We start from the raw sequence: 26,459 nt of genomic DNA on the forward strand, positions 1-26,459 counted from the left end.
GTAAGTCTATAGCTGAGTAGAGTGATACATCGCCTATGGTCTGGTGCAGTGTGGTCGGTGCATGTAGGGGAGAACATGGAGGGATGTTAGAGCATAGTAATGTTGCCCAGAGAGGGGACAAACCAGGGGATCCTGCCTGCTAGACCTGCTCCTACGCGTTTCGGCACACAGCCTTCTACTGGGAGTGGTGATGTAAGCAGGGTGACATGCAGGTTTAAAAAGGGAACTAATTGGGCTAGTTGGTGTGATCAAAAATCAAATTAACATAGATTATGCCAAGGACAAACAGGTGTGTGCTAAAGATGAGGCTGTATGAGTCAGTGATGGTCATAGGTTATCAGCCAATACGAAGTCTTATTGAATAAATTCACTATGATGGCATATTGTGTTCGAGGGCAGAAAACGGGCCTCCCATATTAAAGGATGATATAGGAGTGATATTATATTGTACAGATATTATTTACCTGTAAATAATATCTGTACAATATAATATCACTCCTATATCATCCTTTAATAGTTAATTTTGGGAGCCATATGTCATGCCTTAAACAATATGTGCTTCATTTATTCTTATGGCTTCCACAGTGATACGGATCACTCCATCATTTGCCTGGCTGCCCTTCTGGGGGCTACATTTAATGAGACTGTAATCCTTAGGTTTCTTTTGCACTCTGAACGCATTAGATCGATCCTCATGTACAATATGTTTATATTAGCTAATTTGTGGGCGCTGTGCGATCGTGGATAGCGGATATGTGTGCTCTTTTGACTGCCAATTACATTTGAAACTATTATGCACAGGCGCGCATGCGCGAGACGCAAAGCAGGGCTCATCTAGCCTACTGAATACACGGACACACTAGACTCAGAGCCGCGCATGCGCAGTGAACTGCCAATAGATACTTTCTGCCTCACAAGTGCCCATTACAAGGCTTAGGGCGTCCTGCCTTGCCAGACGCGACGTTATGACGTCACGGACATGCGCAGTAACATATGGGAGGCCCGTTTTCTGCCCTCGAACACAATATGCCATCATAGTGAATTTATTACACCTGCGGCCCCGAGATGCGTTATGTGCTATAGCCTGAGGATAAGCTTTCTGCCATTGCCACACATTGGATTCACCAGGCAGGTATTCATGTAATTACTGACTATTTTGGAGGTGTGGGAGTGTACCCACAATAAGACTTCGTATTGGCTGATAACCTATGACCATCACTGACTCATACAGCCTCATCTTTAGCACACACCTGTTTGTCCTTGGCATAATCTATGTTAATTTGATTTTTGCCAGGTGATCACACCCACTAGCCCAATTAGTTCCCTTTTTAAACCTGCATGTCACCCTGCTTACATCACCACTCCCAGTAGAAGGCTGTGTGCCGAAACGCGTAGGAGCAGGTCTAGCAGGCAGGATCCCCTGGTTTGTCCCCTCTCTGGGCAACATTACTATGCTCTAACATCCCTCCATGTTCTCCCCTACATGCACCGACCACACTGCACCAGACCATAGGTGATGTATCACTCTACTCAGCTATAGACTTACATGTGCTTTGCAGGCTGTATTGTGTATCTCTGCTGTCACTTACCTACTACTTTTTGTCGCTTCAGACAAACCCTACACTATAGGGGATAGTAGGCATATTTGACCTTTTGCTGACGATTACATAGCCCTAGCCGTGATTATTTAGTCTGTTGGGTGTCACACCAGGTTCATTTTGTCAGGTGTTTCAGAATACTATCTGAGTGTATTTTGGGTATCTTTTTTGAGGAATTGTTTAGCTCTGTAATGAACAGGGGATCCATGCTGTATTTTAAACATTTCTGTGCTTTGTTTTAACCATTTTTTGTTCTGTGACAAGTTATTAATAAACCTTATGTGATTTGTACTAATACACATACTAGAGTGCTTTATTTAGGGCCTTCTTTTTCTCTCTCATTCTATTATACTGCCCTTATAGCACCACCGACACATCACTGTAGTTTGGATTTTTCCAGTGTCGGTATTTAGCTGTGTTTATATGTCTTGTGGATGCGGGGTCCTCTCTTTTTCTCTTGTATATATATATATATATATATATATATATATATATATATATAAAAATGTAAATACAACTGTATGCTCATCTGCATGTCTTAGGCAGGTCTGCAACCCCGCCTTTCCCCATTATCACCCAGCACACAGCACTTACACTGCAGCAAGGGATTCTGGGAAATACAATGTTAAATGTAAATACAACTGTATGCTCATGTGCATGTCTTAGGCAGGTCTGCAACCCCACCTTTCCCCATTATCACCCAGCACACAGCACTTACACTGCAGCAAGGGATTCTGGGAAATGACATGCAAATTAGCACACAGTGCCACTTTTTGCTTCAAAAACCATTTTTAACATGGTTCCCTATAGGCTTAAGCTTGCTGCATGGTCACAGTTTTGAGCACAGCCAGGGTTAAGGTGCATACCCAGAAAACCACCCACAGACAGCTGTTTCGACCTTAATGGGTCTCATCAGTGTGGGGTTGATTAACTGGGTATGCAAAGAAGCTAAAGGATGGGCCAACCATAATACTGAGTTAAGTTATGGTGAGTAAAAAAAGTGACAAAAACCCTCCACAGCAAAGCAAATATGCAAATGTAAATACAACTGTATGCTCATCTGCATGTCTTAGGCAGGTCTGTAACCCCGCCTTTCCCCATTATCACCCAGCACACAGCACTTATATATATATCGCTATTGATGGGGAACAAGACGTGTTCAGGTGAGTTTGGCATGTTATCGGAGCTCTCTGAATAGCTTCACATACAAACTCACTTGAAAAGTGCTCTTACCTGTCGTTAAGTCACATATCGGAGTTTACTGAATAGGCCCCATAGACTGGATTGGTGATATACTGGTGACATGGAGTTAGTTTGGTAGCTGATTTCAAAATACAGTACAGCATAGATTATATAATTGTGCCCAGCCCATATACTATCTTGACCTCGAGGTTTGAGTATTTTATTCTTGATGGTCATTCCCTGAGCTTCCATAACCTAGAGGTTCCAGCATACATGTATGTGACTGACACCATAAGCTAACAGGTGAACAGTATTTCTGAGCCCATTCATCGTGAATCTCAATCACTAGAGATGAAACTGTCCCAACATGTTTTGGCGCAAAACCACGGGTCAATTTTGCATGATTTGCAAAGTGCTTTAAAATTTTGCTCGTCTCTACCAACTACCGAGCTTCCAACTTGTGAGCTGCCCAGTGCTAGCGGGAACCACCCCCTGCATATATCTCCATTCTGCTACCCGATTAGTCTTTGCACAGAGTGTTGTTTATATGTGCTCTATGTTTAGATCCTTCCAAAACCGAGGAGATATCCCTGAAGGTTCCTGAGAACATTCTGAAAGATTCGGAGAGAGCGCATGTAACTGTCCTGGGTAAGAGAGACATGGAAATCTCCACTCAACTGAGCAAACAGATTGAAGTCAGCAAGCGGCACCACATTCTCTGGTGCAACTAGCTAGGCAAAGCAGTTCAGGAGCCCAAACTAGTCTCTGTATGCCTAAGACTCCTACAGTACACAGTAGCATACAGAGTATTACTGAACTATGTTACCCACTGTACAAAAGTATCTTTGTCAGTATGTGGATCAGTAACATGTCTGTGTGGCTGTTATTGTTTTTACCCTTTTTGTCATCTCATGTCTCATGTTAGTGAGTCAGAACATGAGGCAGCGATCTGCACAAAAGCAGGAATCACAGACTATCTGAGCACTCACCGAGAAGCAAAGGAGTATAAAGAATAAAGCAAATAATGCAGGAAATAGGAACAGACTGAGGTGAGGCTCAGGCAGAAGAAATAGCACAAATAGAAGCTGGATAGAATCCCCGGAGAACAAGATACTACTAAAGCGACAGTATATGGTGCCTCCAATCATGATTAAAATATGGAAAGTGATAGGAAAGCATCAGGTGGATCCAGTAATGTAGTGTCCAAGTTAATGGAACAATTACAGATGATACCAAGCACCAGGTGACTGGATGACTATCCTGCTGCCAGATGCTCAGTGCTCCAAACTCACTGATCCAGTATTTATTCCTAAATGCCCCAGAAGATGGGTATACTTGAAATACTGAGCAGTCATGATAATCTTATAGAGATTGCCCCTATCCTGTCTTTGTTGCCAAGTGATCTTCCTCTCTTCACCCATTCTCTTTGCTACAGGAGACCTGATGGGCACAGCCATGCAGAACCTGGACCGCCTCCTGGCCATGCCGTACGGCTGTGGAGAGCAGAACATGGTGCTTTTTGCCCCCAACATCTTCATCTTGCAGTATCTGGAGAAGACCCAGCAGCTGAACAGGGAGATCCAGAGCAAAGCCAACAAGTTCCTCGAGAGTGGTGAGGGATGACTCTCCTGGATCTGTTATCTATCTTTTTACAGATGTAACAGCTCTTATTATTCCTGTTTACCCATTAAGAGCAACGATAAACAACGAATGCATTAAGGAAATATTGCTCATGTTACATTGGTTTCAATATTAATGTTAAATGTTGCATTTGTGGTAGGCTACGACTGTATCTATCTATCTATCTATCTATCTATCTATCTATCTATCTATCTATCTATCTATCTATCTATCTATCTATAATCTATTGTGTCACAGGTAGCGACTGCAGGGCTGGAGTCAAGTGGCTGGGTCAGGCTAGCAGGCAGGTAGCCATATTCAGGAATAGGGTAGGGTTGGCGACAGGCGAAGGATGGTCTTTAAATAGGTAAGAGGTCAGGACGGGAGAGAGGCAAGCGTAGTAAGGTCCAGGCAGGGGCTGGAACATAGCAAAGCAAATAGCAACAGTAAAAAGGCAGCAAGCTTGAGCACTGGAGAAAACCATAATAAACAGGCAACTGGGAACAGGAATGGTCTTCTATAGGTCTGGCTGAGGCAAAGGAAGCAGGTGCAGGTAAAGAGGCAATCAGGAAACTTAGAGTTTTCTCTAGAAAGCAAATAGCAGGCAGCAGCAGCAGCAGACCCTGTTACAGAGTGGAAGAGCTCTGTGTTGGGAGTGAAGGCAGTGCCTTCTCCGTCATATTGTAGCTTATGCCTCACATCTATTGTTCTGTTTGTTTTTTTGTTTCTCTATCTCTCCTTTTCCTCTTCCTATTCTTTCTTTATTCCTCTCTATAACTGCTTCTGTCACTGTGTCTTCTTCCCTTTTACCTCTCTACACACATATACTCGTGTGTATGTATGTGTGTGTGTCTATATATATATATATATATATATATATATGTGTGTGTATATATGTGTGTGTGTGTGTGTGTATATATATATATATTGTGACAGAAACCAGGGGTTGGTAATAAACTCCATATACAGGGCTCCCAGGATACTGAACAGTTTCTGTCCTGTCTAAGCTGAACAGGGCAGCCTCGTGGTACAGGCACTCCATTCCACAGTTTGTCTGCTGCCTGTTTTCTGTCACCTGTCATGCTGATTAGAGTTCAGGTATATAAGACCTGTTTCCTGTTTCCTCTGAGCCCCGCCCAAGAGCCTGGAAGGCTGCTGAACTGCAGAGGGGTGAGAAAGCCTCTTTCCCAAATCGCTTCATTCATTCTGTTAGTTTGTCTAAAGACTGCAAAGGTACTTATTTTGTTGGTGGAAGTGGACAAGCCACTTCCAACTCTGAGTCAGGGACATCTAAGTTTAAGTTATCGCTCAGACGAGCAGCTTTTTGTTTGGCTTTGTTTTCTGTTTAAACTGTGGCAGTCTCAGTGCCTGGGACTGAATAAACCAGGCATAGCCTGTTTAAAGGAACAGTACGTGACGTCTCATCATTTAACCTACCCTAAAAGACCGTGTTCTAACAGTCCCGGACAGACGGCGGAGCCCCGGAGTAAGCCGTTTGTCACATATGGTGGAGAATGCGGGCAGAACACTGAAAGGTCTGGGGGTTAAAGAACTTTAAAAAAAAAAAAAAAAAAAAAAGAAGGTTTTTTTTTTCTCTCTCTCCAAACAAGATGGAAGACGTGGTGAGTGCGCTGGTACGCAATGTCGCTGTCCAGAAAGACGCGAATGAAGCCCAGCAACAGGCGAGTGAAACCCAGCGACAGCTGTTAATAGCCCAGCAAGAGACTAATGCAAACCAGCAAGAGACAAACCGCCTGCTGAGAGAGGAGCAAAAGCGGTTCGCTCAGGGCTTACAGCAGGAACTCGAGATCCTGAGGGGGACTATCAGTAACCTTCCACTGGCAGAGGCAGCCCCAGTTCCGAAAATGACCAGGGCAAGCCACTACCTTCAGAAGATGGGACCCTCGGATGATGTGGAAGCCTATCTTCTCACGTTTGAACGCACGGCACAGAGAGAGGGATGGCCAGAAGCTGAGTGGGCTGGTCTAATCGCACCCTTCCTAAGCGGCGAACCCCAGAAGGCTTACTTTGATCTAGAGCCAGCCGAAGCTAACGTCTATGCAAAATTGAAGTTCGAGATCCTCGCCCGCCTCGGCGTAACCACGGCTGTTCGTGCCCAAAGGTTTCACGCATGGTCCTTCACGATGGATAAAGCCACCCGAAGCCAGATGTATGACCTCATCCACCTCGCCCGGAAGTGGCTACAACCCGAGATCAACTCAGCAAGCCACATCGTGGAACGGTTGGTCATGGACCAGTTCTTGAGGAAACTTCCCTCTGCCTTACGCCGTTGGGTCAGTCGGAGTGACCCCCACAATGCGGATGAGCTTGTGGCCCTTGTAGAAAGGTACAGTGCAGCAGAAGAGCACCCGCAACCCACAGTCGTGGAGCAACCCCACTATCCGAGGTTCCAGGACTCTTCCAGAGACGGTAAAAGGGTACCGGGGTTAAGGGGCGCTGAAGAGCGGCGACCACCTTCACGCCGCTCCAGCAACAGTGGTTCGCACACTAAGGGCAATAGCCAACATGGGGAGCCGGGAAAAGGATCTAAGTGGGACACAGACTATGTACCTAAATGTGTAAATTGTCATGAGAGGGGCCACACAGCAAAAATCTGCCCACTAAATGATGAGCCCATGCAATGCAACAGCGTGGAACCTTATTCGCTGTTGTCCCAATGTATGGGCCCTAGCCTAGAGGACCCCTTGAATAACCATCTGTGGGCATTTGTAAAGGTTAATGGTAAGAGGGTTCGGGCACTTCTTGACTCTGGGAGTATGGTCACACTAGTGTCCGAATACCTATTGCCCATTAAGAAGAAACAGGTAAACAGTTCACAAAGAGTGGCAATTTGTTGTATACATGGGGATAATCATGAATATTCCACTGTTGATGTTTTTTTTGAAACAGAATTTGGTTCTTTAGATTTCAAGGTGGGTGTTGTACCCAAACTGGCACATGATGTGTTAATAGGGACCGACTTTCCCCATTTTCTAAAAATGTGGTCCCCAGCTCAGAATAGCGCCCAGAGTTCAATAGCAGACCATAACGAAGTGTTAGAAGAAACAAATCCTTTCCCTTTTTCAGAAATGGAGGTTGACGAGGGCCCAAATAAGAAGGGGGAAAAGGAGGAGTGCTGTGAAATTCCCTTCCCCATCACTACTTTGGTAGGGAATACCCCAAATCAAGATGTTGATCAGGCACTTACCACCCCAGTACAGGATAAGACCCTCGCTGACCTAGAGGTCAGTCCTGGGAGTTTTAAGAAGGCCCAGTGGGAGGACCCCACATTAGCGGTAGCAAGGGGAAATATACGGGACCAGAATAGTACTCATGGCCAACCAGATAGGTCACTTGCTTACCCCTACTTCGAGGTAGAGAACGACCTAGTATATCGGGTTGATAAAAGAAAATCAGTTACAACTAAACAATTGTTGGTACCACGGACATTCCGTAACGTAGTATTACACCTCGCACATAGTCATCCATTGGGGGGACACCTAGGGGTGGAAAAGACAAAAGAAAAGGTTCTCCGAAGCTTTTATTGGCCTGGGGTTCTGGCAGAAATTACAAACTATTGTTCCTCATGCCCAGAATGTCAGATCACCGCCCCGTTCAAAGCATACCGCAGCCCATTGGTACCCCTTCCCATAATAGAGGTACCATTTGACCGGATTGCTATGGATCTAGTAGGACCCCTAATAAAGTCTGCTAGGGGACATCAGCATATATTGGTAATATTAGATTATGCTACCCGATATCCGGAGGCAGTTCCCCTACGTAGCACCTCTGCTAAAAACATAGCAAAAGAGTTAGTACTTCTGTTTTCCCGGGTCGGAATTCCTAAAGAGATCTTATCTGACCAGGGAACACCATTTATGTCCCAAGTAACAAAAGAGCTATGTAAACTCCTAAAAATCAAGCATCTCAGAACCTCAGTCTATCATCCACAAACAGATGGTTTAGTGGAAAGGTTCAATAAAACCTTAAAGAGCATGTTACGCCGGGCGGTCGATAAGGATGGGAAAAACTGGGACTGTTTGTTACCATACCTGTTATTTGCCATTAGGGAAGTTCCCCAGTCATCCACAGGCTTCTCCCCGTTTGAACTATTGTATGGCCGACATCCAAGGGGCTTACTGGATATAGCCAAAGAAACTTGGGAACACGAGGTTACCCCTTACAGAAGTGTAATAGAGCATGTTGCCCAAATGCAGGACCGCATTGCTGCAGTCCTACCCATAGTGAGGGAACACATGGAGAAAGCTCAAGAAGCACAAAGGAATACGTATAATAAGGGTGCTAGGGTCAGAATTTTTTTTCCAGGTGATAGGGTACTAGTTCTGGTTCCCACCGTGGAGAGTAAATTCCTTGCTAAATGGCATGGGCCATATGAGGTCTTGGAAAGAGTGGGAGAAGTAAATTATAGGGTAAGGCAGCCAGGTAGGAGGAAACCTGAGCAAATTTACCATATAAACCTACTCAAGCCCTGGAAAGATAGAGAGGTCTTGTTAACCCTAGTACCCCCAGGTCCGTCAGAGAATCAAGAAACTGACCCAGAGGTTAGCATAGCTGAAACACTGTCCGTGCATCAGAAACGAGAGGTCCAGAGTTTAGTGAGAAGGAACAAAGAAATCTTCTCTACACAGCCAGGTAAAACTAACGTAATTAAACATGACATAGTCTCTGAACCGGGGGTCCGAGTTAACCTTAAACCGTACCGAATCCCAGAGGCCAAGAGAGAGGCTATAAGTTTAGAGGTTAAAAAAATGCTAAAACTAGGCGTAATTGAGGAATCCCAAAGTGGGTGGAACAGCCCTATAGTTTTAGTCCCAAAGCCAGACGGTACAACAAGGTTTTGTAATGACTACCGGAAACTAAACGCGGTGTCAAAATTTGATACTTATCCTATGCCCAGGGTGGATGAACTTGTAGAGAGACTGGGCAAAGCCCGATATCTCACAACCCTAGACCTAACAAAAGGGTACTGGCAGGTTCCCCTCACAGAAAGGGCAAAAGAAAAAACAGCCTTCTCAACCCCAGACGGCCTCTTTCAATATAAGGTGCTGCCTTTTGGCTTACATGGAGCTCCCGCCACATTCCAAAGAATGATGGATAAAATTTTAAAACCACATGTTCGGTACGCTGCCGCCTACCTGGATGATGTGGTAATCCATAGTGAAGATTGGCAGTCCCACCTTCCAAAGGTCCAAGCTGTGCTCGACGCAGTTCGGTCTGCTGGACTAACTGCTAACCCCGCTAAATGCACTATTGGTCTGGAGGAGGCCAAGTATCTGGGGTATTCTATTGGTAGAGGGTTACTCAAACCACAAACACTCAAAGTAGAGGCGATACAAAATTGGCCAAGGCCAGTCACAAAAAAACAAGTAAGGACCTTTTTGGGGTTAATTGGCTACTATAGGAGGTTTATTCCCAATTTTGCAACTAAGGCAACCCCACTAACCGACCTCACAAAAGCAAGAGGACCGCTAATGGTAAAGTGGTCCCCCGAAGCCGAACAGGCCTTTAGAAGCCTGAAAGAAGCTCTCTGTGCCCAACCAGTGTTGGTCACACCTGACTTCTCCAAAGAGTTCGTAGTCCAAACCGACGCATCTGAGGTAGGGCTGGGGGCGGTACTCTCCCAGGAGTCTCAAGGGGAGGAGCACCCCATCCTTTATTTAAGTAGGAAACTAAATCCCCAGGAGAAAAATTACTCCATAGTCGAGAAAGAGTGTCTCGCAATAAAGTGGGCTGTAGAGACACTCAAGTATTATCTGTTGGGGAGAAAGTTCCGATTGGTCACAGATCATGCACCCCTTACCTGGATGTGTCAAAATAGGGAGAAGAACGCTAGGGTGACCAGGTGGTTCCTAAGCCTACAGCCCTTTAAATTTTCTGTGGAACACAGGTCGGGGCACAAACATGGCAATGCCGACGGGTTGTCAAGGATGCACTCCCTAATATCCATGGTCGCTCACCCCTCGAGGTCTGAGCTGGGGGGGAGGATATGTGACAGAAACCAGGGGTTGGTAATAAACTCCATATACAGGGCTCCCAGGATACTGAACAGTTTCTGTCCTGTCTAAGCTGAACAGGGCAGCCTCGTGGTACAGGCACTCCATTCCACAGTTTGTCTGCTGCCTGTTTTCTGTCACCTGTCATGCTGATTAGAGTTCAGGTATATAAGACCTGTTTCCTGTTTCCTCTGAGCCCCGCCCAAGAGCCTGGAAGGCTGCTGAACTGCAGAGGGGTGAGAAAGCCTCTTTCCCAAATCGCTTCATTCATTCTGTTAGTTTGTCTAAAGACTGCAAAGGTACTTATTTTGTTGGTGGAAGTGGACAAGCCACTTCCAACTCTGAGTCAGGGACATCTAAGTTTAAGTTATCGCTCAGACGAGCAGCTTTTTGTTTGGCTTTGTTTTCTGTTTAAACTGTGGCAGTCTCAGTGCCTGGGACTGAATAAACCAGGCATAGCCTGTTTAAAGGAACAGTACGTGACGTCTCATCATTTAACCTACCCTAAAAGACCGTGTTCTAACAGTCCCGGACAGACGGCGGAGCCCCGGAGTAAGCCGTTTGTCACAATATATATATATATATATATATATATATATATATATATATATATATATATATATGTACAGTATGTATGTATGTGTATATATATATATATATACATATATATATATATATATATATATATATATACTAGATACATCACTTTCTCTTTCCTTCTTGTCTCTGTTCACTCTGAGTGGTTTACAGAGGATTGTTTGACCTTCTTTTGTGACTATATTCAGGGTACCAGAGACAGCTCACGTACAAACATGACGACGGTTCATATAGCGCCTTCGGGAAGAATGACCCCGAGGGGAACACATGGTGAGTGATTGTCTCTATAACACAATGTGTCTAGCTGGGATCACATGGTTATTGTTTGACCTTTTGACTTTTCTATAACTCTACAAACCGGGTCACGGCACCAACACGTTGTGATCACAAATGACTGTTTGTAGCACACGTTACTGTGAATAAGCGGGGCAATGCTGCTACATTAGGAAGCGTTCCAGGATCATTATTACCAATGTGTATTATAGAGACTATCGTTGATTTTCCTTCCATAGTTCATGATTATCCAAGTTTCCTTATAAATATCCTTTCTCTTGTGATAAAGTGCAACAACCAGGAAACTGGTGATACCTTCATACTACTATAGATATGTCAAAGAACACACATTTAAATTCATTATTTGATCTGTAACTGAAATAACTATTCAGTGTTGACAGGTGCCATGTGGCATTGCTTTGTTTCATGCTTAGTATATAGGCCTTTATTTGTTTTATTAATTTTTTTCTCCCTCTCTCCTTATCCTCAATCCTGGTCTCTTCCCATTCCCCATTACTCTGCATCTTTCTTCCTTTCCCTCTACTCCTTATTGCTCTGCATCTCTCCCCCTACCTTCTCCTGCCCCATTACCATGCATCTCTCCCCCTTTCCCTCTACTCCTTATTACTCTGCATCTCTCCCCCTTCCCTTCTCTCTCCCATTACCCTGACTTTCTCTCTGTTACCCTCTCCATTAATCGGCACCAATCCCCCTTACGCTGAATCTCTCCCCCTTTCCCTCTCCTGCCCCATTACTCTCTGACTCTCCCCCCAGGCTGACTGCATTTGTACTGAAGTCTTTCAGTAAGGCTCGGCCATACATCTTCATAGATGAAAGTCACCTGAATCACTCCATCTCTTGGCTGAATCAACACCGTGAGCAGAGTGGCTGCTTCCGAAGTGTGGGAAAGCTCTTCAATAACGCTATGAAGGTGCCTCAGCTGTGCTCCCTCTCCCAATATAAAATGTCACTGAATCCCAATATCAAATGTCACTTTATCACCTTAAGAGGAATGGATAGCATCAATCACAGGACAGTTTTGTCATTGTATCACTTAGAATTATGAGGGAAAAACATGAATTGCTATCAGTCCATGTTGTGTTAATTTGGGATATGAAGGGCATTGTGGGTAAGTTATGCATTTTATCACTGTTACTATGTCACTTTGCAGCGGAAGGGATAGACTGGATGGGTTATTGGTCTCCGTAGTATCTGTGATACCCTTCAGTTGAATGCACAGATTCCTGTCCTTGTGTTACAGGGAGGAGTGGAAGATGAAGTCTCTCTCTCTGCGTATGTAACAGTAGCGTTGCTGGAGGCTGGTGTGTCTCTGCAGGTAAGTGATACTGGTTATATGTGGATAGAGAGAATCTCTGTGGGGATGAAGACACTGTGTTTGTATGGGAAGGAGATGCACTGCACTTCACCTGCATGGTGATGAAATGGAGTCTTTGGAAGAATAATGTAGATGGAGAGACCCCCAGCACAGTGTGTTTGGGACTGTGTGAGGGGGAGGTTGGCCATGTTGTTGTATACACTGAGCCTATTTCTTCATAGGATCCTCTGGTTAAGGACGCAGTGTCCTGCCTGCAGAAGGCAGCTCTAGAAGTGAGCAGTGTGTACACTCAGGCTCTGCTGGCCTACACTTTCACTCTGTGCGGGGAGACACGTCTCAGGCAGAGCTTGCTGGATAAACTAGATGAGAAGGCAGTGAGGAGCGGTAAGAGATGTGGGTGTGTGTTTGTATGTGTGTAACTGTACAGTATTGTATATGTATGGGTTACTATGTGTTTATACCTTGCTCTGTGTCTATTTTTCCAGATAGTTTGGTAGATATAATTTAGCAAGTGCATGGATATAAATGATCTGATTTTATGGAGGGGCCTGATTCAGCAAACTGGGGCTTGTGCCTCATGTCTGCATCTGTTTTTAGTTTAATCTTTACATATCTCACTATTTTCCTATGAATCTCTGTACTCCGTCTCACACTCCCAATATCTGTCTCTTTTGTCCACTACCCCCCCACCTCCACCACCCCGTGTATCTCCATCTCTCTCACACTCCCCATGTATCTGTTTCTATCACACCCTCCATGTCTTTCTGTGTTGGTCTTTTCCTCACCACATGTCCCTGGCTCGCTCACTCACCACATGTCTGTCTCTCACTCACCACATGTCTCTCTATTTCTCTCACACTCTTCTGCTCTATCCCCAGATGGACAGCTGCACTGGGAGAGGAAGTCTCTCTCGCCCGCCTCTGATCTCCCGTTCTGGTACCGCGCTCCCTCAGTAGAGGTCGAATTAACCTCATACATGCTGCTTACTCATCTCTCTGGTCCCGAAAAGGATCTGGGCAAAGCCTCAGAGATCGTAAACTGGCTGAGCAAGCAACAGAACCCCTATGGGGGTTTCTCATCCACACAGGTAACAGTGGAGTCCTGCGGGGGTGTGGGTACTGTAGGTAACATAGTAAGCACAGGAGGGAGTATGAAGTCATGCAAGTAACAGGGTGAGTACTTTAGGGAGTGTGATATAATGCAGGTATCACGCAGAATGTAATGAGAGATATGGAGCAAGTGGACAAAGTATAAAAAAGCAACATAAGGAGAGCACAACCCAATCCCTGCAGAGCTTACAATCTTTACAGAATCTTTAGAGAATCAGGGAAGTCGCTCTTCAGCTGTTTACATCTTTCTGAGGTGTTGTTCCTTTAATCTCTTTCCTTCCTCAAATCACAGGACACAGTTGTGGCTCTTCAGGCTCTGGCTAAATATGCAGAGGCCACGTTCAGTGACAAAGGTGATGTGACAATAGAAGTCCAATCGCAGGCACGATTTGTGGAGCTGTTCCACGTGGATAACAGTAACCGCCTCCTCCTCCAGAGAGCATCACTTTCAGACATACCCGGAGAGTACACCGTGACAGCTACAGGGAGCGGCTGTGTCTACGTACAGGTGAGGGAAGACTCACACTCACTCTGGCCATCTCACTCTTCCTGTTTTCCACCTTCTGTCTTCTCTCCCGTGCTTTTTATCTCACACTCTAACTCTCCTTATGTAGTCCTCTCTCTTTCTCTCTCTATAATTATGTCTCTTTCCCTCGTTCCACAGACAGTCCTGAGATACAATGTTCCTCCTCCTAAAAGTGATGCCACATTTGAAGTCAGGGTAGAGACAGCTCCCAAGGAATGTCCTAAGGATCAACAGAGAAACTTTGAGATCCACATTAATGCTAAGTGAGCCTCCTCTGCTATTCCTGCTTCTCACACACATCCACATCAAATAAGCTCCCTTTTCTGCTATTTCTCTACTGCTCCCCCCCAGACACACACATACACACACACTCACACACATATCACGAGAGCGCAGTCTGCTATTCCTGCCATACACCCTCATCAGCTAAGTCCTCTTTTCTATTCCTGTACTGCTCCCCTCCAGACACACACATACACACACACTCACACACATATCACGAGCGCGCCCTCTGCTATTCCTGCCATTCACCCTCATCAGCTAAGTCCTCTTTTCTATTCCTGTACTGCTCCCCCTTCAGACACACACAGACAGATCAAGTGAGCCTACTCTACTATTCTAGTACTGCCTCCCACACATCTACTTCAAGAGAGTACTCTTTGCTACTGTATTCCAGTACTCCCCCATCCACACACACACACACACACACACCAAGTGGGACTCTTGCATCTCCCTTTGCTATTCTTGCATTCTTGATCTTGCAGGTACACAGGGTCCCGGGAGAAATCAAACATGGCTCTTATCGAGGTTAAGATGTTGTCCGGATATATCCCAGTGAAGAGCTCAGTGAGAAAGGTAAGATACACATTGTCCCCAAGGCTTGGGTGCCTTATTGCGCTGATCCAGTCTATTGGAAGATTTTCAGTGTTAGGATATTGGGCTCCCTGTGCCTCTGACTTTTCGTTCAGACCTGGTTTTCTCTTCACAGCTGGAGAAGGAGAAGCTGATACAAAGAAGTGATATCAAGACTGACATGGTGACATTGTATCTGGATGAGGTCAGAGGCATTCGTCATTCCGTCCCCACGCTGTCTCCTTGCTCTGTCTGTCCCTGTGCTGTCTCCTTGCTCTGTCTGTCCCCACGTGTGTGATTTCTTTCTCTGTGCTGCCACATTACTCTGTCTGTCTGTTGCACTTTTCACTATCCCTCTCTCATACTGCAGTGTTCCTTTTCAGCAATCCCTTCTCTCCTGTGTTTCTCTGTCCCATTTCCTTATCTTGTGACTATCTTTACCCATGACAATCTCCCTGCACCTTATTCTCAGTTTCCCCTCTGTCTATCTCTGTCTCTCTCTCTGATTCCTTCTAACACACTCTCTTTCTCTCTTCCTCTCTCTCCCTGCAGCTACGACATGACTCTCTCCATCTCTCCTTCCTGGTGGAGCAGGATATCCTGGTGAAGAATCTTAAACCAGCCACAGTGAAAGTTTATGATTATTATGAGACGGGTAAGACAAGCTCCTCCCCTCACACTGTCACTTTTGTGACAGCCAATCTGACTGATAGGTTATCATTATTTTAATGATATAATAACATGTCACCTTTCAATAGTAACATGGTGACAGGTGCAGTATATCGTAATACAGCGATTAATTTAGCTGACGTAGCCAACACATTTAACAAGGTGACACTGACATTATTAGCGATCACATATGTGCACACTGAGAATAATACAATTTCATATGACAGGCTGAGGTGACCATGCTAGCCGCTTGTGTCCTTTTAAGGAATCAAGTGTTTCAAGCACTTTGCTCCAAGGTTTACTCCATGTGCACCAGTTTGCACTTTAGGGACTCTCAATAGGAAGAGTTAGATGAAGTTACATGAAGCACAAATTATAATGAGATGTTTAAAACTCTGCATCTTTGTGCATCCATTCCTTACCTTGTATTGTCAAATAATATCTGCCAGGTCTGAAGTGGGTTCAACTTCTCTGTCTCACATGTAGGATCCTCTATTTTAGATTTGATGCACCTCCCCAATGATAACTTTCAGCGTTTGACGCTGTTAAAGATACGTAGATGATCAGACTCTCGGGAGCCTTGTGACATTTGCTGAAGAATTTGTGAAAATAAGAACCTTTTCCAAAATTCACCAACCACTCAAAGGAATTTGAACCCTAATATTTGTGAAAATGTACACAGTTTTGCATGTGAATATTGCTGAGACTTGCACATGTTCACATAAAACAGATCAAGAATATATTTTTTCACCTTATAAATCAACAAGCTGTATCGGGACAAACTGTTCATGGTTTTGCTAATTGTATTTACCCTTTTGCTGCTACAGCAGTGCTTTGCTTTCTAATCTGTTACTGACTCTCTGGCAACATACTGTAGTGAAGAGAAGTGGTCCAGAACATGTACTGATTACTGATCACACAGCACTTTAATCATTTGTCTTCCCACTGAATGTCTCTTCTCTTTCTGTATACAGAGGAAAATGCGATTGCTGAGTACAACTCTCCCTGCAGCTCTGGTAAGAGCTTTGTGTTACTAAAACTCCATCCCGGCAGCACCCTCTGCTATTCCAGTTCTGATCTCCTCTCTTATACTGTACACACAGAACTTTATCACTGCATGCTCTGCTATTCCAGTACTGATTTTGTCTCTTTACACAGACAGAGCTTATCACTACATGATCTACTGTTACCGAACCCTTCCTATTCCTCCCGCTCTTGCTTTTCCCTCCTTTGAGGCTCACACTGTCCAGATCTTCTCTCCTCTCCCTGTCCACATGGCGGTCATCTATCGCCACACCTACCTCTACTCCTACCCTTTCTGCCTTTCTCTCTCATTTTGAATCATGGCTCTCTCTCAGACTCCCCATTTTTTCTCCTTGGGGACTTCAATTGCCACATTGATGACTCCTCTCTCCCTTGGGCTTCCCGCTTTCTCTCTCTAACCTCTTCTTTTGGCCTTCAACAGTGGACTGCGGCCAGCACCCACAAGGATGGCCATTACCTAGACCTGGATTTCAAACAAAAAAATGTCTCTCTTCGATTTCTCCATTTCCCCCTTTACTCTCTCTGACCATCACCTCATCTCATTTTCTCTCTGTCGCTTCTCTCCCTCTCCATCTAGCCCTCGTTTCTTCAGAAACCTGCGCTCTATTAACCTAACAACTTTTGATTCCACTTTTCGCTCCTACCTCTCCTCTCTCAGCCCTGCTTCAGACCCTCACAACCTGGTCATGAACTACAATTCGGCCTTATCCTCCTTTCTTGATCTACATGCCCCGCTTTCTCTCTGCCATCCTCGCCCTTCTAACCCCAGACCTTGGCTAAATTCCCACACGCGCATGCTGCGTTCCTCCACTCACACCTCTGAATGACTCTGGAGGAAATCTCATACTCTCGCAGACTTCCTTCACTACAAATTTATGCTGTCCTGTTTCAACTCTGCCCTCTCTCAGGCTACTTTTCATCACACCGACTCTTCTTTGTCTTTGACACTCTACTCAGACCACCTCGGCTGCCTCCTCTTCTTCTTCCATCTCATCTCAGGACTTTGCTGACTTTTTTAAGGAAAAGATGGAATATATACGTCAGAACATCCCCTCTGTTGCCTCTTCCCATGCCACACCGCTTCCTAACTCTCCTCCTGCCTTCCTTGACTCCTTTTCCTCTTTTTTGCCAAAGACAGAAGTCATTACACTCTGCTCATATTACTCGACCTCTCTGCAGCATTTGACACCGTGGACCACCCTCTTCTCATTCACATTCTCCATACTCTTGGTATTCGTAACAAAGCTCTATCCTGGATCTCCTCTTACCTCTCCCATCGTACTTTCAGTGTCTCTTTTGCCAACACCTCCTCCTCTATCGATCTCTCTGTGGGGGCACACCAGGGCTCTGTCCTGGGGCCTCTTCTCTTTTCTCTGTACACACTTCCTCTAGTTGACCTAATCACATCTCATGGGTTTAAATATCACCTCTATGCTGATGACACACAAATTTACCTTTCAACCCCTGACCTTACACCTGCTTGTCATGGTAGCTTCAGGGTTATAATATACACCAAATAATCTGGGTTGAATTGAATGAGACTGTGATATAATAAAGAGACAACGAAGAACATGGGCATGGAGCTTGCAATTGCTTATATGGGATTTGGGCTCTATCCCTTAACATTGGGACTCAGGCATTGGATAACAATTACCTGGACCAAATTACCGTTTGTTAGCTAATGTGGGAAGCAATATAGTACCTGCCCCCAGGTGGCTGGCACATGCGCTCATTCCTACAGTCAGGGTCCCATTTCCCGAACCCCACTCTAAAGAGTTGGCATCTCCAAGTCTGCCAAATGGGGATCTGGGCCGGGAAACTGACTATAGGTGTGAATTATGGCACTTAATCTAAACAAAAGTAAAATGACCTGGGCGCTAACATACAAAAACAGATCCCTCAAAAAGTAATAAAGTGTGTAAAATACCAATGCAGGAAGAGGTGCCCCTAGACAATAATGAGGGGAGACTTGGGTGGATAACAAACCCTTCTGCTGCAACCCCAATAAGGATTATCCAAACCCTAGACAAGAGCAGTAAAACAAAGATCAAGGGGAGCAAGGTTTAAAGAGCAATAATAATCAGAGTTCTATACACATAGAATACACATACCCGACCTACAATGAGGTCAGGTACAATGGAGGGAGGAGGGGAAATAATATATATATATCAAACGATACTTACACGGCCAAGTGTAAGTACAGGTACAGCGAGGGGTATCTGTGATGATGGGTCTATCCTCCCAGTCCAAACAGCGGGGGAACTGTGATTGGTGGCTGGCAATGAAGACCTTCAATCTGTCAGTTTTTTCAAAGCTCCCGCATATGGTGGTATAAAGACGTGTTATCAACAAATCGATATATTTATTGGTAGGGTATGCAAATAACAATGCACTCACATAACAACAAACTCCCAGGTCGGCGCCCGTAGTGGAGTGGCAAGCTCTGCAACGAAGGTCCCTGCCACCATGTCCGGAGGGCAGGGGAGAGTGGTGATGACGTGCGGCTGCCAGCGACTGCTACGGAGGCTCCCGTGGGACAAAAGCAAACGGCCAGTAGGAGCTACGCATTTCGCCGAGACTTCGGCTTCATCAGGCTCAAGAATGTCCAGTGAGGGGTCCATACATCTTATATAGCCCCTCATACTGGTTAGGAACAACACCCACCTGTCTCAAAGTGGGAGGAATAGAGGCTGGCTATGCCTCCAACAATACATCTAGCTGATTAGGCATGCAGCTTTAGCTAGTTTAGGGTTAAAGAGCAATAACAATCAGAGTTCTATACACATAGAATACACATACCCGACCTACAATGAGGTCAGGTACAATGGAGAGAGGAGGGGAAATAATAGATATATATCAAACGATACTTACACGGCCAAGTGTAAGTACAGATACAGCGAGGGGTATCTGTGATGATGGGTCTATCCTCCCAGTCCGAACAGCAGGGGAACCGTGATTGTTGGCTGGCAATGAAGACCTTCACTCTGTCATCTTTTCCAAGCTCCTGCATGTGGTGGTATAAAGATGGTGAGGCAGACGTGTTATCAACAAATCGATATATTTATTGGTAGGGTATGCAAATAACACTGCACTCACATAACAACAAACTCCCAGGTCGGCGCCCGTAGTGGAGTGGCAAGCCCTGCAACGAAGGTCCCTGCCACCGTGTCTGGAGGGCAGGGGAGTGTGGTGATGACGTGCGGCTGCCAGCGACTGCTACGGAGGCTCCCGTGGGACAAAAGCAAACGGCCAGTAGGAGCTACGCGTTTCGCCGAGACTTCGGCTTCATCAGGCTCAAGAATGTCCAGTCCATACATCTTATATAGCCCCTCATACTGATTAGGAACAACCCCCACCTGTCTCAAAGTGGGAGGAATAGAGGCTGGCTATGCCTCCAACAATACATCTAGCTGATTAAGCATGCAAAGCTCTGGTTAAGACATATGGAGAATCTTAAATCACATTAGCCTAAGCTTGAGACTATTTATATAGCCAAAGTGAATAATGTGTTAAAGCAATGAATAGTTTATATAAGGATGAAAACACCTGCAGCTACACCAATTCACACAATTACTGATCTTGTTTGCATACAAAATATATATATATGGAGACATGATTCATTGTTTCATTGACATTTAGCATAGTCAATAAAAGTGAGAACAAATTAAAAAAGGGCCAAACATGACAAAAAAGGCTAAAATGTACAAGGACAAGGAAATTGCTAAAACATAGTTGTACAAGTTAAAATACAACATAATACTAAAACTAAAATTAAACATTCTTAAAAAACTTTATTGTAGCTTGAAAAAGCTCAGAAGGCTAATATTGGAGAGCCTGAAAGGAAAGAAAATGAAAACACACCTAAAAATTAAAAATGGATATACCAAATGTATGAAATCACGTATAAATGACATTGATGAGCAAACGAGAAATGGGATGAATATATAAATAAATGCAAAGTAAGGGAGGAAAGGGGTAGCTGGGGGCCTAGGGAAATGTGCACGTAATAGAAACCTAAAACGACTAAATAAAAGCCCCAATGTCTAAATCTACGTTAAGGCCATGTGGGGCCAATGTTTTCAGCTGATAGATCCAGAACGTCTCTCGTTGACAGAGACGTCAGTGTCTATCCCCCCCTCTCCAGTTCTCTATCATTGCCTCAATCCCCCGGTATATCAATCCTGATGGATCTCCCCCATGTACAATACTGAAATGTTGGGAGACGCTATGGGTTATGAGGCCTCTGCGAATATTGCCCATGTGTTCCAGTATGCGGACCCTAAGACTTCGTGAAGTCCGGCCCACATACTGGAGACCACATGGGCACTCTAAAAGATAGACGACAAATGTCGTCCCACAGTCTATAAAGTGATGAGTCTTAAAACTCTTTTTAGTGATGTTGGAAGTGAAATTTATTTTCTCTTTTGATGCTTGTCTACATGCCTTACAGTTAAAACAGTTAAAAAAAAAAAACACGGGTTTAGGCATCCAATGGATGGGTTTGATTGGTATTTCCCTCCTAAAGACACTAGGTGCCAACTTCCCTTTTATATTTTCTACTTTTTTAAAAATGACTCTGGGGACCTCTGGTAAATAATCTTTAAGCACTGTGTCTTTACGTAGGATATGCCAGTGTCGTTTTAAAATATTATTGATTTTATAAGCCTCTAGATTATACTTAGTGACAAAAGGTACTACATAGTCTAGACTGTTCATTTTTATCTTAGACATCAGTAGATCTTCTTCAGGCGGCTGTGCAGTCCTAGATATAGCTTTCTCAATAATAGCTGTTTGGTAGTTCCTCTCCTCAAATTTTGTTTTCAGTAAATTTGCCTGTTCCTTAAAGACATCATACTCTGTGCAGTTACGGCAAATGCGCCGGAACTTGCAAAACGGTATATTGTTTAGCCAGCGGGGATGGTGACAACTACTGTTGAGGAGAAAATTATTAGCATCAACTTCCTTGAAAAAAGTTTTAGTTTTAACAATGTTGTCCTCAATGTATATAGTGAGATCAAGGAAGTTGATGCTATTATGGCTGCTCTGTGATGTGAAGGCCAAATTTAGATTGTTGTTATTAATATGGCCCAAAAACAGATCTAGATCACTCTGACTCCCTTGCCAGATAAAAATGACATCATCAATGTACCTCCTCCATAGGACTAGGTTTCCTCCAAATGGTTATCTGATGAGGTTTCTACTGGTGTCTAAGATAAAAACGAACAGTCTAGACTAACTATGTAGTACCTTTTGTCACTAAGTATAATTGAGAGGCTTTAAAAATCAACAATATTTTAAAATGACATTGGCATATCCTACGTAAAGACACAGTGCTTAAAGATTATTTACCAGAGGCCCCCAGAGTAATTAAAAAAAAAGCAGAAAATATAAAAGGGAAGTTGGCACCTAGTGTCTTTAGGAGGGAAATACCAATCAAACCCATCCGTATTTTTTTTTTAACTGTTTTAACTGTAAGGCATGTAGACATGCATCAAAAGAGAAAATAAATTTCACTTACAACATCACTAAAAAGAGTTTTAAGACTGATCACTTTATAGACTGTGGGACGACATTGGGCTGAACTTCACGGAGTCTTAGGGTCCGCATACTGGAACACATGGGCAATATTTGCAGAGGCCTCACAACCCATAGTGTCTCCCAACATTTGAGTATTGTACATGGGGGAGATCCATCAGGATTGATATATCGGGGGATTGTGGCAGTGATAGAGAACTGGAGAGGGGGGGATAGACTCAGACGTCTCTGTCAACGAGAAACGTTCTGGATCTATCAGCTGAAAACATTGGCCCCACATGGCCTTAACATAGATTTAGACATTGGGGCTTTTATTTAGTCGTTTTAGGTTTCTATTACGTGCACATTTCCCTAGGCCCCCAGCTATCCCTTTCCTCCCTTACTTTGCATTTATTTATTTATTCATCCCATTTCTCATTTGCTCATCAATGTCATTTATACGTGATTTTATACATTTGGTATATCCATTTTTATTTTTTAGGTGTGTTTTCTTTTTCTTTCCTTTCAGGCTCTCCAATTAATATCCTTCTGAGCTTTTTAAGCCACAATAAAGTTTTTTAAGAATGTTTAATTTTAGTTTTAGTATTATGTTGTATTTTAATTTGTACAACTATGTTTTAGCAATTTCCTTGTCCTTGTACATTTTAGCCTTTTTGTCCTGTTTGACCCTTTTTTAATTTGTACTCACTTTTATTGACTATGCTATATGTCAATGAAACCATGAATCATGTCTCCATATATATATATATTTTGTATGCAAACAAGATCAGTAATTGTGTGAATTGGTGTAGCTGCAGGTGTTTTCAGCCTTATATAAACTATTCATTGCTTTAACACATTATTCACTTTGGCTATATAAATAGTCTCAAGCTTAGGCTAATGTGATTTAAGATTCTCCATATGTCTTAACCAGAGCTTTGCGTTAAACCAGCTAAAGCTGCATGCTTAATCAGCTAGATGTATTGTTGGAGGCATAGCCAGCCTCTATTCCTCCCACTTTGAGACAGGTGGGGGTTGTTCCTAATCAGTATGAGGGGCTATATAAGATGTATGGACTGGACATTCTTGAGCCTGATGAAGCCGAAGTCTCGGCGAAACGCGTAGCTCCTACTGGCCGTTTGCTTTTGTCCCACGGGAGCCTCCGTAGCAGTCGCTGGCAGCCGCACGTCATCACCACACTCCCCTGCCCTCCAGACACGGTGGCAGGGACCTTCGTTGCAGGGCTTGCCACTCCACTACGGGCGCCGACCTGGGAGTTTGTTGTTATGTGAGTGCAGTGTTATTTGCATACCCTACCAATAAATATATCGATTTGTTGATAACACGTCTGCCTCACCATCTTTATACCACCACATGCAGGAGCTTGGAAAAGATGACAGAGTGAAGGTCTTCATTACCAGCCAACAATCACGGTTCCCCTGCTGTTCGGACTGGGAGGATAGACCGATCATCACAGAAACCCCTCGCTGTATCTGTACTTACACTTGGCCGTGTAAGTATCGTTTGATATAAATATATTATTTCCCCTCCTCTCTCCATTGTACCTGACCTCATTGTAGGTCGGGTATGTGTATTCTATGTGTATAGAACTCTGATTGTTATTGCTCTTTAACCCTTGCTCCCCTTGTTCTTTGTTTTACTTAATCTAAACAGCCATGTCCTGCTTTATTTCCACCCTGTATATACAATCTGGGGGGATAAGCCTTTGATCATTGGTTTCCCTGTAAACACACGGTTGCTCTCTGGCCATTAACATACCTCATGGGCCAGTAACTTTCGCGGGCTTTACCGTAGGCACGAAATACAGTAAACCTTACAACAATTTATACATATCAAAATACTCCGTTTGGTTGATCCGAGGGCTGGAAATTGCCATGCCATCATGCCGGAGGTGTGACTGTATGGTGGCCAAATTTCAGCCCTCTAGGTATCACCGAACCGGAGATAGCAATATTGGGTTTTAAACATCATGTTATACAAACCACATTTCTCCGCCATTGGAGTCAATCGCGACAACCACACTTTATACAGTTAACTATACTCCGTTCGGTTAATCTGAGAGGGCTGGAAACCTCCATGCAATCATGCCGGAGGCATGACTACCCGGTGACCAAATCCCAGCCTCCCAGCTATCACCGAACCGGAGATAGGAATATCAGGTTTTCAGCATTTTTGAAACCTAGTGGCTTTTTTCCATTGTGGTCAATGGCGGTGACCCTCGTGGCGGGCGCGACCCTTTCTTGCGGCCATTGGCCGTCGGACCCGGTTGGGGTCGAGTGAGGGGGTCCCCACGAGCTAGGGGCAGAGTTTTATCGCTAGCTGCCTCAGAACCAAAATTATATATTTTAATATGTTTTGAACTTGACCATGACCGAGTTCCCACGGCAATTTAGTGATCAAAGCCTTTTCTTTGAAACAGTAGCGGTACTCGGATACTGTGGTTTGGCAGGCATCCAACACGGTTACTATGTATCACTTCGTTCTTGCAAAACGGACTCTAGGCATTTCCTATAGAAATGCCGGGCTCCATTCATTTCAATGGGGCAGCTTCGCTCAGACTCTCGAGCTCCATCTGCTGGTCTTTCTAGGTATAGGGCCAAAAACCTTCTCAATCTCCATTGAATCCTATTGAGCTCCAATTGCGACCTATAGGACAGTGCCGGCATATGGTGGGTGAAAAGGCGGGAAGGGGAACAAAGGGCCATAAACATTCAAACACAGTTAACCCTTTCCCTCCCTACCTGATCCCAGTATATGTGCTTGGTGTAAACACTGTATGAGCAAGAACACATTAAAACCAAAGGGGAATACATTTTGCAGGGGAATATAGACACATATTAACCATTATTACAGTTAACCCCTTGCCTCCCAAATGATGGTAGGGGTGGCCAGCTGGGGGGTAACCCCTTTATTACCTGGCTAGCCACCCCCCTCGTGATACTGCTGTACAGACCAAAGTTTCTGAATGCCTCTCTGGGATACTATCCTGGGTGGCCATCCGCCGACTTAAACTTAACATTGCAAAAACAAAGCTCCTTATACTTCCTCTTAAATCTGGCCCTACTATCTCCTTCCACATTAGTGTTGGAAGTACCATCATTCACCCAGTAGCCCAAGCACACTGCCTAGGGGTCACACTCGACTCCTCTCTCACATTCGCCCCTCACATTCAAAACGTATCTAAAACCTGACGCTTTTTCTTCCGCAATATAACAAAGATACGCCCTTTCCTCTGTTACTCGACTGCTAAAACTTTGACTCAGGCCCTCATTCTCTTCCGTCTTGATTACTGTAACCTCCCGCTGTCCGGCCTTCCTGCCTCCCACCTGTCTCCTCTACAATCTATCCTAAACGCTGCTGCCAGAATCACTCTACTCTTTCCTACTCTTTCCTAAATCTGTCTCAGTGTCTAACCTGCTGAATTCACTTTCCTGGCTTCCTATCAAATCTCGCATCTCGCACTCAATTATATATACACTCTTCTGCCCCTCCTTACATCTCAGCCCTAATTTCTTGCTATGCACCATCCCGACTCAAGGATGTCTTCTCTCTACCCCCTTTGTATCTAAAGCCCTCTCCTGCTTTAAACCTTTTTCACTGACTGCCCTGTACCTCTGGAATGGCCTTCCCCTCAATACCCGACTAGCACCCTCTCTATCCACCTTTAAGAAACACCTTAAGAAACATTGCTTAAAGAAGCATATGAGTAGCACTGTGGCTAATACATGATACGTAAAGCTTGGCTCCCTACAGACCACTTACCTGAATACCCTCCAACTGTCTTTGTACATTCTCCCCACTAATTAGATTGTAAGCTCTTTGGAGCAGGGACTCCTCTTCTACAATGTTACTTTTATATCTGAAGCACTTATTAACATGATCTGTTATTTGTACTATTTGTTATTTATATGATCGTCACGTGTATATGATCGTCACTGCTGTGAGTGCTACAGTATGTACATTAATGGCACTATATAAATAAAGACCTACATACATACATACATACATACATACATACATACATACATACATACATACTATTCCAGTACTGAAATTCCCTCTCCTACAGTACATACAAATCTGTCACTGCATGTCAATCCTCCG

General features: G+C 44.3%; 1 protein-coding gene across 1 annotated transcript in view; it reads left to right on the forward strand.

The window, feature by feature from the left end:
* Positions 1 to 26,459, forward strand: part of LOC142501950 (alpha-2-macroglobulin-like protein 1) — a 101,495-nt gene that overhangs the window by 69,788 nt on the left and 5,248 nt on the right. The window contains exons 23-35 of the mRNA XM_075612580.1: positions 3,345 to 3,428; positions 4,216 to 4,392; positions 11,200 to 11,281; positions 12,059 to 12,215; positions 12,546 to 12,620; positions 12,842 to 13,004; positions 13,499 to 13,707; positions 14,022 to 14,237; positions 14,394 to 14,518; positions 15,020 to 15,110; positions 15,244 to 15,312; positions 15,660 to 15,762; positions 16,751 to 16,792. Coding sequence (XP_075468695.1) covers positions 3,345 to 3,428; positions 4,216 to 4,392; positions 11,200 to 11,281; positions 12,059 to 12,215; positions 12,546 to 12,620; positions 12,842 to 13,004; positions 13,499 to 13,707; positions 14,022 to 14,237; positions 14,394 to 14,518; positions 15,020 to 15,110; positions 15,244 to 15,312; positions 15,660 to 15,762; positions 16,751 to 16,792 — 1,593 coding nt within the window. The remainder of the gene's footprint in view (positions 1 to 3,344; positions 3,429 to 4,215; positions 4,393 to 11,199; positions 11,282 to 12,058; positions 12,216 to 12,545; positions 12,621 to 12,841; positions 13,005 to 13,498; positions 13,708 to 14,021; positions 14,238 to 14,393; positions 14,519 to 15,019; positions 15,111 to 15,243; positions 15,313 to 15,659; positions 15,763 to 16,750; positions 16,793 to 26,459) is intronic.

This window comes from Ascaphus truei, chromosome 8, assembly GCF_040206685.1.
Source record: "Ascaphus truei isolate aAscTru1 chromosome 8, aAscTru1.hap1, whole genome shotgun sequence".
In the NCBI taxonomy this organism is placed as follows: domain Eukaryota; kingdom Metazoa; phylum Chordata; class Amphibia; order Anura; family Ascaphidae; genus Ascaphus; species Ascaphus truei.